The following is a 15555-nucleotide window of genomic DNA, read 5'->3' as shown; positions in this document are numbered from 1 at the left end:
CTCCCCCATTCCACACCTGTCATCTAAGTTATAGAAATATTTGTATGTGTGTGTAAAGACGGATCTATTTTAGCATGGCTTAGCTATACTAAATTCACCCACAATTGCAGGGGAAAATGAAATATCTATGTACAGGGAAAAAAGATACACACACACACATATATTTATATAAAATATGTATATATATATAAAATACAAAATATGTAGTGCACACCCACAGTGAAAGATTGTACAAACACTGAGACAAGAACTGCGTATATATGTATGCGCAGAATTGGAGAAATGGCCAATTAAGTTATGTAACTGAAAACATGATAGGCTGTTTTAGTGAAAATTCGTATCTCCACGTGTATCCATGCGCATAGCTTCATGGCTCTATGAGTCCAGAGAAATGTTTGAAAGAATAGTTCACCTTCTACTTTGCACATTTGGGTAGTGTTTGAATATTTTACTTCTGCAATCAAAAAAATGTTCTAAGCACCCCCAAATGCACACTAATAAATTTTACACATGAGGAAGCGACTACAAAGGTTAAGAAACTTCTATCTGTGTGATCTCTGCATCTGAGAGACCATAGCGGACATGCTTTATTTTCTACATATCTCATGCTTCCACTAAGCCTGTCCCTTTAGTCTTTAAAGAGGAAAAAAAAAGTCCGAACTGAAGCGGGGCTGATAAGAGAAGCTGTCATTCTGGAAACTCAGCACAGGTTAAAACATCAGGCTCTCCCCGCGGTTTTTCTCTGCTGCTTGCAGATACCCAGATGTGCCACTAGATGGCGCAAGGCGCCTTTGTCATTTAAACGTGGGAGGAAAGAGCCCAAAGCTGTATCCCAGAGTGAGCGGACCGGAGAAGATTATTACACTTTGAATGGCTCTGTTATTATGCCTCTAAAGGTGTATCACATGACTCCCTACCTTTAGGCTCATTTATTTTCAGATCGCAGCCTCCCTGTGCGTGGGCCTTCCCCTGCCATTTCTCCTTGCCTCCTTTCCCACTGGTCACCAGCACGGGTCCAGCCACGCCTTTCCACGCTTGCTCCTGGTCTTGCCAGGTTCCCCAGTCCCCTTTCCATCCCGGGAGCCAGGTGATAATGCCCTGCAGTCACGGAACAAGACCCTTTCCACCTGGAAAGCTTTCTTGTTTGGTGACTGATTCGTGGTCAGATGCGGGATCGCACAGATTCGTGGCCGTCTGTCGATTCTTGTCCTCTGTGTGCACTCGGTTGTCCCTGGATGGGTGTGCACTGAGTATCTTTTGGATACGAGAGACGCTCGTGTTTGTGTCAGTCCCGTGTTTGTTTTCCTTCCTTTTGCCCCCACTGTATTTTCAGCCCTGGGAAGGTTGTCTGGTGTCCTCCTTCCTAAGAGTAACAAGTAAGTCGCATAAGGGAGATTTGAAGTTATAGATCTGAGAATTCAAAAACCTATTTTCTCTTCCTTCTAGCTTCAGCCCCACTTGTGTCTTGGAAGGTGATGCCGATTTCCGCTGTGACGCCTGTGTTCTGGGCTACGAAGGACAGTACTGTGAAAGGTACGCCGAGGGGTGCCCCATGGATGTCGCTACGCATGCCCCCTGCCTTCATGCAGACAGGACAGTTTTACTAACCTGATATGGGAGACTTTTTCGGTTTGGATGTGTGTGACTGATATGGAATCTTATTACTATTCCCAGCCAGTGGAATGCGGTCCCTAGGCTCATGTTCTTTGTTTTTCATTTGGCAGAAAGGATGGCTGTCCTTGGATGGAAGCTGGGGTGTCTATTGGCTGGTGTTGATCTTACTGTCCACACGTGTATCTTCCTTTCTGTAGGTGCTCCTCCGGCTATCACGGAAACCCTCGAGTACCGGGTGGCACCTGCCAGAAGTGTGACTGCAGCCCGCATGGCTCTGTGCACGGCGACTGTGACCGCAGGTCTGGGCAGTGCGTCTGCAGACCCGGCGCCACGGGGCTCCGATGCCAGGAATGCAAACCGAGGCACATTCTACTGGAAAGCGATTGTGTTTGTGGGTATTCTCCTCCTCTCAGTGTTTAAAGAGTTTTCTCTCTCTCCATTGTGTTTCTGCTGCGGCACCAGCGGGATACATTTAGTGTGTCTGCAAACTGTCTGAGGATAGGACAGGCCAGGCTCTGAATGGAAGTGCATTTGGAATTCATTGCCGTTGGTCCAAGTCAAAGATCCAGAGCGAATGCACTGTGAAGGTCGGAACGGTAGAAGAAAACATGCACCAGGCCTGGGATCCACACAGGGGATCCGTTGTTTCTTTCTGTGGGACCCCGGGGAAGTCACTGATCTGATCTGAGGCTCTGTGGCATCGTGTGAGAATAGGCTCAGGGCTTGCTGCTTCCCTCCCCCCGGGCAGACAGGTGGTGGGGGAATGAGACTGGATGTGGTCTATGCAAGTCTTGCCATGGGCTCAGCTTATGAATGTGTCCTGCAGAAGGGCTAGTGCAAATCCATGAGAAAGTGTGCACACCACATTGCATGACCTCAACTTCTTTTTCTTCTAGCTTGTGATGATGAGTGTGTAGGCGTGCTGCTGAATGACTTAGGGAATATTGGTGACACCATCCTCTCTGTGAACCTCACTGGCATTATCCCTGTCCCATACGGAATTTTGTCAACCCTGGAAAATACAACGAAATCTCTCCGGGTAGGTACTGGGAATACAGAGATTGGTAGAAACCTATGTCCCTGCGAGAGAGAGAGAGAGATAGAGAGAGAGTGTGTGTTTCTAAGGACAGTGTTTTGTCCTTGTCTGTGCTCTCACCAGGCATCCAGGCTTCTCTCTAGGGAAGAGAATTCAGCATCCCAGCCCTAACCTGTTCCCTGCAGGACTGCTCCAATTATTCAAGCGTTGTTCCATAGATGTCTCCATATAAATCCCTCCCCATCTGCCATGCTGCCTTTTGGGCTAAGACAAGAGCCCACTCACTCCTCCTTGGATATTAGAAAGTGGTTGTCCTACAACAAATACAGGAGAAAAAAAAATAGATGGTATCTTCTTTTAATGCTGGAATATGCTAAAGGTCAACTGTTTTCTGTAAATGTATTCCTAACTAGATTTGTAAGCCACAAAATTTTCTTCTCCCTAGAAGTCTATCTAAAAATCTCTGGCGGTAAATCATAGTTTTATGTTCAGTCAAACAGGATCTGGGTCTAAAACAAGAGGGTGAGAAGTGAAAAAACTGGCTTAGTAGACAGCATTCTACTGTTAGCATTTTTTTCCTTCTGATTGGGAAAAAAAAATGAGATTCTTAATTTTGCTTAAAACCTTTACATTCAGACATGAGATCATCAATTCACTGTGTCATGTGGTAATAAAAGGGATAATCCTTCCTGAATGCCGTTTTTAGATAAAAGTGCTTTTCTCAGACTTAACATTTCCTGAGGCGTGTGAATCTGGCTGTTTCAACCATCCATTCTTATTTATGGTTGGGTTTTCTCCATAGACATAATGGCCATAAAGAAAGGTTGGGGAACTCTAAGAGATGTTTTTTATATTATTTTTCCTCAGATGGAGTAAGACATTTTTGAAAGACAAAAAAATTTTCAAAAAATTCTGAATTTCTAATCACTATAGACACAGACAATCAATAATATTTTGTCAGTATGGACCCTAGAAATATAACTATATTTTAAATTTATCAAGTAAGATAAATACTTGATTTAAGTTTTAATTGTTTTTCAATGACTTGCTCTTATTTAAACCACATTGTCAATTATTTATTTATTTATTTGAAAGGGAGAGAGAGTATGTGAGTGAGCAGGGGAGGGGCAGAGGGAGAGGGAGAGAGAGAATCCTAAGCAGGCTCCACACCCAGCATGGATCCCAATGTGAGGCTCGATCTTACCAACCCAAGAGACTGAGCTGAGCTAAAATCAAGAATCAGACACCCAACCAGTTGAGCTACCCATGCACCCTGACTTTGTCAAATTTTTAAACAAATTTTTATGTTTATGTATTCAGTGAGCTCTTAAATTGTCCACTGTTTCTACCTCACCACCTCTGTGGGCAACTTCCTTGACTCCCCTACCCCTTTACAATAATCCAGGCCCCTCCCAGGCGTGGTATAACACTAAAATAAAACCATACAAGTAACAAAATTAGAGGTGAGTTAGCCTAATTTAAGCACTGCATTGTCAGGAATCACAAAGGCTATTCTTTATATAATACTTTTGCATTTTAGCCTAGTAAACATTTTTAAGATGTTAGCTATTCTAGTGAAAACTTACGTGACTCTGATATTGAAATTAAACCAGACTTAAGTCAGAACTGTGGCAATATTTGCTTCTGCATGACATATCAGACTTTAATTTCATATCTATATAGGAAATGTAATGCAAAAAATGGCAGTACAGAGACATAGTACTAGAATCAACCCTTAAGTAAATGTGATCCATTTTATTTCTTAATGCAGTTTCAAGGAAAGAATTTCTTTCTGTGAACAACAACAAAAGCGATTTAGTCAAGAGCCAGCAAATTTGTTTTGAAGCACTGTAATTTGTTTACTTTGTTCTTTTTAGGAAGCTTTATTAAAAGAAAATCCACAGAAGGAACTGGCAAAAGATCAGCTTGAAGGTGTTGCAGAACAGACAGACAGTCTGCAAAGGGAGGTAAATTCTCCACGTAGAGGGCCCGTTTCCCACGCAGCCCTTGAAAGCAATTGCATTGGGGCGGTCTGGAAGGTTCTATTAAATCAGGGCAGCTTCTTCCTCCCAGGGGCACTGCTCCAGGTACTTTGTCATCAAATTGGTTTTAACCCTGCCAGTTTCCGTGCTTCAGTGGGAAGAGACTCCTGCCTTAATTTCTACTGTCACCTCTGCCGAGGGAAGAATTGGCCATCGCAGGGCCAACAGCCTCTCATTTCCTCCTGTGAACCGAGGGGTGGGCAGGCGGGTGTGTGTTCTCTGAGCAACACTCAGACCCCCGGCCTCATGCTGCTGATTTGTGCCCTTTGAATGTCAAGTGAGCCTGTTTGGATGTCAGCAGAGAATCACTTCTGTTCAGCCCAGGCCACGTGAGTGGTTTGAAGCCACCCAAAAAAGAGTCTCCTCATTTGCAGACGGGGAGGGAAGCCTATTGTCAAATTTATAATTTTCGCTTTTGAATTTCATGTGTGTGTGTTCACATACCCACACCTACGTGTGTGTGTATATACATGTGTATGATAGTGTATGTATACTATGCATATACATATCTAGTCTCCGTCTCTACACACACACACACACACACACACACACACACACCCTTGCACCCTAAAATATTAGGTTGGTTCCTGTTAATTTAGAATTAAGGATGATTTGGGAGGAGTTTAAGGGTTTAAATGTGCTCTAAGTACCTCAGTGAGCGAACATTTGGTAGGAAATGATAAGCCGATTAAAATAATTCTCTCTATCCATTAAAGAAGATTCTCTTTGGATTTTGACTAGAAAACACTTTTAGAACCAGACTGGTTCCTTGATGCTCCTGAAAATTACAAACAGGCTTTCCTTTTGCAAATTATAACATTCCTAATGAAAATAACAGCAGAGCACAGCCAAGTCTTTGCCCTTGGTCTGCCGGCCTCACACACATCGTGGCATGTTGGCCTCAGGAAGCTACGGGAGGTTAAGGGGCGACCTGACTCCATGTTATTGGTGAGGCTCGGGAGCAGCTGGGTCTCCGGCCTGAAACCCAGTTTGCCTGACTCCGTGTTCTTTACTCCTTGATGGAATTCTCCTGTTCAATACAAATTAGCAAGAGTGTGCTTCTGATATTCTGTCTCCTTGGGTCTTGAAACGAGTGTAAGGTTTTCACAGTAGGCATTGAGGAAGGCTGTGGTTTGAGAGCCTAAAAAAAAAAAAAAAAAAAAAAAAAAAAATACCATCTTTTCTCCCACAGAGTGAGTAGTAACTTGTTTCATTAGCCCCTTAGTTTCCACCCTGAAATACTCACTTGGCTTACATGAATCGGTGCACAGCTTTACTCCAGACTCGGGGACATAGTTTGTGGCTTAAAAGAGAACTGATACACCAAAGCTTGCATGTCCGTCCGAGTCAAACGAACCTGGGACCTTTATTTTCTGTCAGCTCGCCAGAGTGTTGACGAGTAGCCAAAATGTAACCAGGGAGACTGAAAGAATCCTCAGCAAGACTCAAGACCTCCTGACATTTACTGAGAAGCTGCAGATAAATATCCAAGGTAGGGTGCTCAGTGTGTGGTTGGGGGTCAGTGTCTGACTTGTGCTTATTCGGCGGGAAAAGCTCCGTTCCCTTCATTAAACATAGAAATAGATGTGTGTGACTTGCACTAGATGTTCCAGGGCCAAAGGCCTGGAATAGTCCATAGTTGGGGATCTTGAATTGTCTGGATCATAGTCTTTCATTGGGAGTTTGTCTTTAAAAAAAAAAAAAGGACGTTTTCTTTATTTTTTTTTGTAATGCCTTATATTTAGTTCCTAAGGATCGAGTGGACATGGTGCCTCCCCATCTGTTAAGAATTTGTCAGATTAACATTTATTAAGCAGAGCACAGGGTGCTGGGTGATGAACCAGACTCCCACAACAGACCACAAGAGAAAATGAGATACAGAATTTTATGACTCACAGGTCCAGCAGGAAGTACCCGCCATGTTGGGGGGGAGGTTAAGGCAGGGTGCAGGCAGAGAGAAAGAGATGACCTGGGACACATGCCTTTATCGAGGCTCTTCATTGGAGTCTTTTGGGGTCCCAGGCTAAGTCTGGGTTGGTCAATCAAACGAAAACAGGGGGGTTGGGGTAAGCCCCATGGAGGTCCTACCGAAGAGTCCCACAAGCAGAAGGCCCTGGGGGGCTGGGAAGACTGTTGGTCACAAGTACTATTGGGGAAGTCATTAACAAAACTGACATTTGCTTGTGACCCTGCCAAGGCTAACTAGGGCACGGGTTTGCATGAAGAACTACTGTCCAGTTCAAGGTTACTGCAGGCTTCTTGGCCAAACAAAATGGATCCCATGGCGGCAACACCATGGAGTATAGCTGAGCTAAACTCTCAATGCCCACCCCTTTGCCCAGAATAGATGTTGACAGGATTTGGGGCTTCAGTGTGATCCCAAAGTGTACCCACAATAGTAGAGTAGTTTAGTCCTACTTAACTGGGCCGTCTCATCCAATCTGGCTGGTAGTTTTCTGGCACCAGAAACATATCCTTGCTTTTCTTGTTGGATTACTTTAAGGATACATAAGGTACAAATTCCAATACAAATTAGACTTTGTAGGGCCAAAGGTAAGGAAATTATTGGAAGAAATAATGTGCTTATTTAAAAAGAGTAATATTGAGTACTGGTGGTTCATGCATGAGGTAAATATTTACCGAGTGCTTCTATGTGCAAACGTTTGTGCCAGGTGCAGGAAATGCTGAGGTAAACATGGCGAGCACAGCCCTTACAAGTTTGTGGACACTGGGGCAGACCAACATTAAGTCAACCAGTAATCTTAAGCCCATGAGTATTTTGATAAGGGACAACCAGAGTGCATTGGGATACATGGGCTGACCTGCCTGGCCTGAGGTTCAGCCTAGTTTGGATGAACAAACTTGCTGAAGAAGTTTCTAAGTTTTTCCCATTTTAGTGCTGTTCACTTTTGAGAGACCTGTTACGTGATTGATGACTTGTCTCCATAGAAATGATTGAAAAAGCAGCAACTCTAAATCAGACCTTGGATGAAGATTTCCAGCTACCCAGTTCTGCTCTTCAGAACATGCAAAAGAATATTACATCTCTGCTGGAAACCATCCAGAAAAGGCATTTCATGCATTTGTACCAAAATGCCATACGGGAACTTAAGTAAGTTTCTAAATACTATTCATGACACAACCAATTAGCGGTAGGAGTTTGAGTGCTGTGGAGAGGGAGATGTGTGCAAGGAAGGGAAGGAAGGAACGCTCTCCCTGGGCGCAGAATGTCAGAAAGAGAGGGGCACGCTTGTCAAATAAATGAGACGAGGGGTGCCAGCCACTCTGAACAGAGAAAAATACAGTCCGTGCCAGTATCTATCTTTGTGCCATGGGCTTGGTTTTTCCCTGTGGCTCCAGAAGAACATTTCCATCTAACACAAACAAAAGAACCTCATGATGCTATATTTATTGAAGATCAACTATAATGCCGTAAATTCTCAGGGAAGAAAATACAGTGTAGTGGCTAGTCCCTGGGCTGTAGGCTCTAACACAGACGGATGTTATGCCAGAATGATTTAGCTCAGTTGTTCAAACTTTCATGGAAAACCACCATATGCAGTGACAGATCAGCGCATTCGAGGACATGCTCACACGGAGCTTGTATTTCCTTTCAGGCTTTTTTCTTAGTATTTTCTCAGTTATTACTTGATGTAATGGAACGCAAGCTATCTTTCTTGCAGGTTATGATAAATATCTTCAGTCGGGTTTAAAGAGTTACACAATAGGTCATCATAGTTCCATTTCCTGTAGTGTCATATTTAACTGATATTAATATATTTTGCTATTTTAAATAATGTTGTGATGGCCCATCTTAAACTAAAATCTTTTCCTCTATTTTACACTATCCTCTTATTAGGAGAGGTGATAAGAAGTGAAATCATGGAATTTGCATTTTGAAGACTCCTGACTTGCATTTCCAGATTATTTTCTTCAAGGTTTAAAAATTCCTTTACACTTCCACTGGCAACATGCTGCAAAGTTAGATCTTACATCTTTCTTCATTATTGAATACGATTTTTGACATTGTCGTTGATTTGTTAGGTGAAAAAAAAAATGTCAGGTGGCCTTTGGAGAGAGAACTAGTAAAATAATCTCTAGAGCATCAGTTAGGGCTCAGAACTAATCACAAAACCCACACGGGGAGAGGAGAGGAGAGGACGGTGAGGTCCCAGGAAATGAGGAAGAGGGCTGCCATCTTGGAGCACCTGCTCTGGGCTGGGGGAGGGGGCCGTGAAGACTTCGCTTCTCTCGTCTTGGCACATAATCTGCTTAGCTGCTCTGTGAGGTTGGGGAGGAACTAGCTTGGGGAAACAGGCCCAGAGACTCTAAGCACTTTGGCCGATGTTAGACCTCCAGGATACTATGAAAGCAGACCATACCCCTAAATCTGTATCACTCCAAAACCTATGATTTTCCAACCAAACACCAAAGGAAGAACCACTTGAGACCTAGTCCAGAAAAGACAGGTGGGTAGAATGTCAGTGGCCGGGTCAGAGACCTCTGCTCCAGTATAGCCCTGCTCCCCCGACCCTGACCTCTCATGCGCATTCTCCTTCCCCTGAGATGCATGGCAGAAGGAGGCAGCAGCGGTGAACGGGGATCATACCTCCACGCAGGTCTTACCGGGACCCACCATTCTTGAGGTGGTTACCCCAGGCTCAGTGCAGCTATGCTCCGTTTCCCAACCACCCTTAGCTCCCCGCTGCCTCCAGGATTACGTGCAAATGTCATGTATCTGATTACAGCTCCATCCATCTCCAGCTTGCCCAGGCTCCCCGGTGGGTCCCACTGCTTCCTCCCCCTCCCCGTGATGTTGTCTCTTATTACTGTTCCCTCCCTTGGCCGCGCATCAGAGTCTTGTTAAAGATGGTGGAGATTATTAAGGATGAAGATTCCTGAGGATCAGTTGTAGGGAGGTCCTCACCCACCATTACACTTCCATGGTCAGTTCAGTCATTCATTCATTCTTTTGTTCATCAAATGGATAGAGTCCCCAGGTGATAGGCATTGTGCTAGGAGTTGGGAATACAAAGGGGAGCAGAGCCTTCCTGTCCACTTGGATCTCATAGTCCAATTGGGAAGAGCTCATTTTCTAAGAAGCATTTGCAAGGAAGGGGAGAAGCCACCCTCTTCCCTCTCTCCCATCCCCTTCCCTTAGCACCCCCGACCTGCCTTGCCTGCTAGGCCCTCCACTGCCCTTTCTCTGTTGTAGCCCTTCTGTTTCTATTTGGAATAAAGTTATCTACAAGATTGTTGATCTCTCTAACTTGTGAGTACAGTCATTACTAAAGCTAATTTTTATTTTTTTAAATTTTGTTTAAAATGTATTCTCTGACCTACTCTTTCCTATTTTCCCTAGATAATCCCTCTGTATTTATGCCATTTCAAATTTCATGGATAATTTTAGGAATTATGTATCTACTTTTTTATTATAACTCTTAGAAAACTGGCCATTTACCTGAAGTATGGCCTTCTTATAAGCAAGACTATTTCTCACACCTTCTAGTAGCTTATCACGCTTGTGTTGGTGTCCCCAAGACCATGCCCACAGTCAGAATTTTCCTAAGGACCTTCAGGACTTCTGGCCAAGATTTCTAGGTCATGTATTAAGGACACACAGCAGGATACACAGGGAAGAAGACACAGCAGAGCTTGGAGAATCCATGCAGCCTTCCCTAGGCGCCCTCTCCCTCCTGAGGGCGTCACATCACGCTCTGACCCTGGCAACAAAAATGCAGCACCGCACATGTGATGTTTCTTCCTGGGGGGAGCCCATTGAGAAGTTCAGCATCCTAGGTTTTTCTTGGGGGTGGACCCCATATGCACCCTCTACCTAGAATATGCCAAATTCCAGACTCTGAAGGAAAGCAGGTGTTAAAGCACCTTGCCTGGACAAGCAATTGAGGCCCTGAGCCATTCTTCTCAGAGAGGGACCAGTGGGAGTGCTCACAGACAGCAGCCCAGGGCTGGCAAAGGAGAGCAGAATCTGGCCTGCTGTTTCCCTGTGCACACTGTGCCCCTGATGGCACATTTTACCTTATCACCCGTAGCTCTGCTCCACATCTGTTTTCCATGCTGGTCCCCAGAGCTATCCAAAGCTGCTTCATTAAAGAAGTGTGTCCTGGGGCACCCGGGGGACTCAGTTAAGCATCTGCCTCTGGCTCCAGTCATGATTGCAGGGTCCTGAGATCGAGCCCTGTGTGAGGCTCCCTGCCCAGCAGGGAGTCTGCTTCTCCCTCTGCCCCTCCTCCCCCCAACTTGTGTGCATGTGTACTCTCTTTCTGTCTCTCAAATAAGAATCTTCAAGAAATGTGTCCTGTGACTGCATAAGTTTGGGAAAGGCAGTGTCCACTCAGGAGAGGCAAAGTCTTCAGGGCAAGTCTTCTCAAAGTTTGTAGTATGCTGACGTGTGTGGTCAGTCTCTGAGGGGAGCTGAGAGAGAACGGCCTGACTTCACCACAGAGCTCTTTCTCCTAGAACCTTCCAACTCACGGGACTTGAGGGCCACAGAGGAATGTAATTTGAGAAGCACTGGTTTAATTTTATTCATTGGACAAATTTTGTAGGAAGAAATGAAGAGCGCTGCTGAGGTTTTTTGTTTTTAATCTTTGTCAAGTCGTTGATGACTCTATCATTGCCTGTGATCACAGGTTAGGTGGTAATGCCATTCATCGAAATGTCTTAGATTATTTGTTTAATGGTATGAAGGGATCCATGGTCAGACATCAGAAATATTGGTTTACTTATGTTTCCCATATACTTTTTGTTCTTGTTGTCTGTATCCTAATTATCATGAGAAATCATGGGAAATTGTAAGAGTGTTCGAAGTTCTGATGATGTTCCAATGATGTCAGAGTTTAAGTATGTACCTGTGGAAAATGTTTTCTGTTGTGTCTTAGGACAGCAATAGGTTGTCTGTGGAAGCTGAGGGTGACTTACAAGGCATTTTCCATGAAATTTTTCTGAGTTCTCCCAACAAATTGAAGCAGGAAGTTAATTGGATATATTCAACCCCTGCGAAGGTTTATAGTGTGAAAATTGTATTATTCTGTGTAACTTTAAATTCAAAACTGATTTAAACAAGTGGTTTGATAGCATATTTATGAAAGAATAGGAAAACATGTCGTTTGATTTCCTAAAGCTTGCTCTTTCCAGTGGTACAAGTTAGATCTTTCTGGCATTTGGATTTTCAGTTCTTATAATATCTGTTTTTTAACTAGCTGTAGGAAAACCTTTATATCTTCTAGATAGATTTATAACTTCATAACAAATGAAACAAATCACTGGATAGCCTCTTTTCAATTTCTTGCTGTACCAAAAAGCAAGATGGCTGCTGTCACCACCCACAGACCGTGGCCCAGGTTTCCTGGATGGAACTGGAGAGATTTCTTTGAATTCCTCTACGAAAATATGTTAGGAAGTTCATGACTAAAGATCGCCTGTTAAGGATAAAGTGCAAATACGCTATGTCTATAGCTGTCTTAGAAAAATTACTTCCTCTTTTAAGAGGTGAGAATGTACCCCTTTCGACGGCAAGACGACACAAGGGATGGAAATGCAGAGTCTTTCGCTGTCCGTTCATGAGAGGAGAGTCGTTGTTCATTTACTTACTACCTACACCATCTATATCTAACAGGGCTGCTGAAGATGTGTTATCACAAATTCAGAAGAATTACCAGAAGCCACAGAAAGAGTTGGAGGTCTTCCAAGCAGCAGCGAGCAGCCTCCTTTCAAAATACACCAGTGAGCTGCAGACAGCAGGAGACCTGACAAGGGAGGCAGAGGCGAGGACCCGGGAAACCAACCGCCTGTTGCGCATTGTCCGTGCCAACATGCACGAGTTCCACGTGAGTCTCCAGAAGGATGGGCTCTTTCCTTCTCTCTCAGGACTGGGAGCCCAAGTCTCCTATGTCGTTATTTCCATTCTTAGCTTCTTTAGAAATGAGCCCCACCTACTAGCTCCCGCACGTAGTGTCAAGCACTAACGTTCAGATGCTGGCTTGCTTTTTGAAGCATACTCGAAGGTGAGTTTTTTTTTGGTTTTTTTTGGTTTTTTTTTTGGCCCCAGGAAAAGAAGCAGCGTGTTGAAGAAGAACAGAACTTGACCTCGACGCTAATTGCCAGAGGGAGACGATTGCTAGAGGCTGTCACCACTCGTGCAGAGGCGGCTCAGAAGGCGCTGGCAGTAAGTCTGGCTCGGAACCTCTTCCTGCACCTTGTTCCCACGCACCCGGGTACATGAGTCCACAGAGGCACCTGTGCTCACAATGTGAATTTCTCCACGTAGCAGTTAGAACGTCACCGGGATGAGCTGCTTCTGTGGACTGCCAAAATCAGGAGCCACGTGGATGATCTGGTCATGCAGATGTCCAGAAGAAAAGCACTGGACCTCGTCTACAGAGCAGAGGACCATGCAGCTGAGCTCCAGAGACAAGCACGTGCTCTGGACAGGTGAGAGCCGACTTCGCAAGAGTCCCAGGGCGAGTGATCCTGCGGAGCAAGGCTACTTTGCTCACAGTGTTGAGTCACTCTTTTTTGGTCTACAACCGACGACTCCTGTTTTATGCACGTGGCAAGGAGGATTTCCTCCCATGTCTGATAAGGGGGTCATCCTTCCACATATGATGGGAAAATGCACAGTGAACTGGTTAGGAGTCAAACAAATATTATGTCATGATACCTTCAAGCCATGAAGGCCTTGTTAAGGAATGACTCAGTGCTCATGGCGGATGGTTGGAAGTTGTGGTTGCCCACACTGGAAGACACCATCCCCTTTATTTTCTACTACCTGAAGGCCTACTGTTGTCTTACAGTTATCTTAACATGTGTTTTTAGCATTCGTTAAATATGTCCTCAACTTGTGACAAAGCATTTCTAAAGGAGAAGCATGACTTGAGGACAGTGGTTCTCAAACTTGTCTGCACTTTGGAATCCCCTGGAGGAATTTCAAAAAATACCGATGTTTTTGTCCCCTTGTCCTCCTCCCACTCAACGATCATGACCCGGGCTTTGTCACGTTTTTAGATTCCCATGTTATCTAATGTACAGCAAATGAAGGAACTAGTGTTCCGTTCTTACCAGACATTTACACAATATTGTGAGTTAATTGGTTAATTTATTTCTTTTAAATTTGTTACAATTATAGGTAGAAAAAGTCTGGACTCACTGGGAATGTATGTGCTGCTGTATGTTGGGTGTGTTTTGTGGGAGGAGGGGAAAAGAAATATCTTTCCAATTTGAGGGATGCTGCCATAGAAGATTAGCTCACACAAGGAAAGCAATTAAAAATGATATAAGATAGAACGTTGCATAAATTATGTGTTGCATGAAGCATTACCTCCTACACATGCCATAGGAATCCATAATAGAAAATGGAATTAGATACCCTACTCCTATGTTTTCATCAGCTTTCATTATTTCCCAAAAGAGAAAAAAAATATTCTGCCTACATACATAGCTAGGACAAAACCCATATTGCCTAGTACAGTTAGTAAGAGCAATGTGGTATGCTACACGAAGTTAAGTAACATCATTATCTTTTATTTATAAATCACCAGATTGTGCCAATCAAGCAGTAACTGCTGGTGTCTGGTTTGGGAATCCCTCAACTTGATAACCTTGGGGAGAAAATGAAGTGAGTTACTCAGCAGGCAAAGATGTGTCAATTGTCAGATTTCATTTTCAAGATAGAGTGAGCTGGATAAAATTGCGCCATTACCAGTTGGCAAGTTCATAAGTGATTTGCCCACTTGTAAGAGGGAAGTTCAGATGATTGAAATATTATCTGATCCTCCTCCAAATCCTCTTGTGAATTTCATCCAATTGGTATCTATCTTTTGAGGAACAAGATTCAGCATCCTTATATATGCTTAGGGAAGCTTTTCGGAAATTAGCATGTGTGCAGCAGGAGAGATGACAGCCAAGGCAGACACACAGTGGTAGCCCAGACAGATGTGGGGGGCTGCACAGAAATGCAGGAATGTTGAGGGCAGCTGGTGGAAACTTGTGGACGGTTAGAACCATGGGAAACAAGCGATAGTCCGTTCTGCGGGTGTTAATTAAACAGTGCTTCCGAGTGTTCCAGTGATGACGTAGCTACTTTTGAAGATTACCTTTGGAATTAGAGGGGAGTCCCTGTGTTGTTATTCCTTGAACTTTTCTAAGGGTAAGAAACCCGGAAGCTTTCAGGAATAGTGGGCAAGTTTCCTTTAGTTTGTGCTAATGTCTGTAAATATGCTGCTTACACAGTGGTCTTGGCAATGTGAGACACGTGTCCCTGAATGCCACCAGCGCAACACACGTCCATTCCAACATTAGGAGCCTGGTTGAAGAATCAGAGAAATTGGCAAAAGATGCTCTTGAGATGGTGACTACGACGAGCCTGGTGAGAGCTGCCCTAGGGGCCACAGTGTATGACTTCCTTTTCTAGACACTGTGGAAGATTGTTGCAGAAGGTGCTGAGCAAAGACTCAGTGGCTTAAATTCATGTTTGTCACCATTCTTGTCTGGTGAGAGCTGTTTGACTCTGTCATTATGTGATATAAGTTTTAATTTCTTAGGGTCATATTTTTTTTTAAAGACTTATTTATTAGCATGAGCTGGGTGAGGGGCAGAGGGAGAGGGGAGAGCCCCGATGCAGGGCTTGACCTGGGATCATGACCTGAGCTGAAGTCAGCTTCTGAACCGACTCAGCCACCCCAACACCCCTTAAGGTCGTAAATACGTCTTTACGAAGACTAGCAAATGTTGATCTGGAAATGAGAAAAATCTTAAAATTTCTTATAACAAAAGGATAATACTTCTTGATATCTACTTGAGACATCTTCTCTCTGGAGAAATCTTCACTTAATGGCTAGGTTT

General features: G+C 44.0%; 1 protein-coding gene across 1 annotated transcript in view; it reads left to right on the top strand.

Moving 5' to 3' along the window:
• LAMA1 (laminin subunit alpha 1) overlaps positions 1-15555 on the top strand; it is a 158921-nt gene that overhangs the window by 107508 nt on the left and 35858 nt on the right. The window contains exons 31-40 of the mRNA XM_032310545.1: positions 1447-1533; positions 1812-2005; positions 2511-2653; positions 4528-4617; positions 6073-6184; positions 7642-7804; positions 12332-12542; positions 12764-12880; positions 12983-13146; positions 14944-15079. Coding sequence (XP_032166436.1) covers positions 1447-1533; positions 1812-2005; positions 2511-2653; positions 4528-4617; positions 6073-6184; positions 7642-7804; positions 12332-12542; positions 12764-12880; positions 12983-13146; positions 14944-15079 — 1417 coding nt within the window. The remainder of the gene's footprint in view (positions 1-1446; positions 1534-1811; positions 2006-2510; positions 2654-4527; positions 4618-6072; positions 6185-7641; positions 7805-12331; positions 12543-12763; positions 12881-12982; positions 13147-14943; positions 15080-15555) is intronic.

This window comes from Mustela erminea, chromosome 13 (genome assembly GCF_009829155.1).
Source record: "Mustela erminea isolate mMusErm1 chromosome 13, mMusErm1.Pri, whole genome shotgun sequence".
In the NCBI taxonomy this organism is placed as follows: Eukaryota; Metazoa; Chordata; class Mammalia; order Carnivora; family Mustelidae; genus Mustela; species Mustela erminea.
This window is presented reverse-complemented; position numbering and strand designations above follow the sequence as displayed.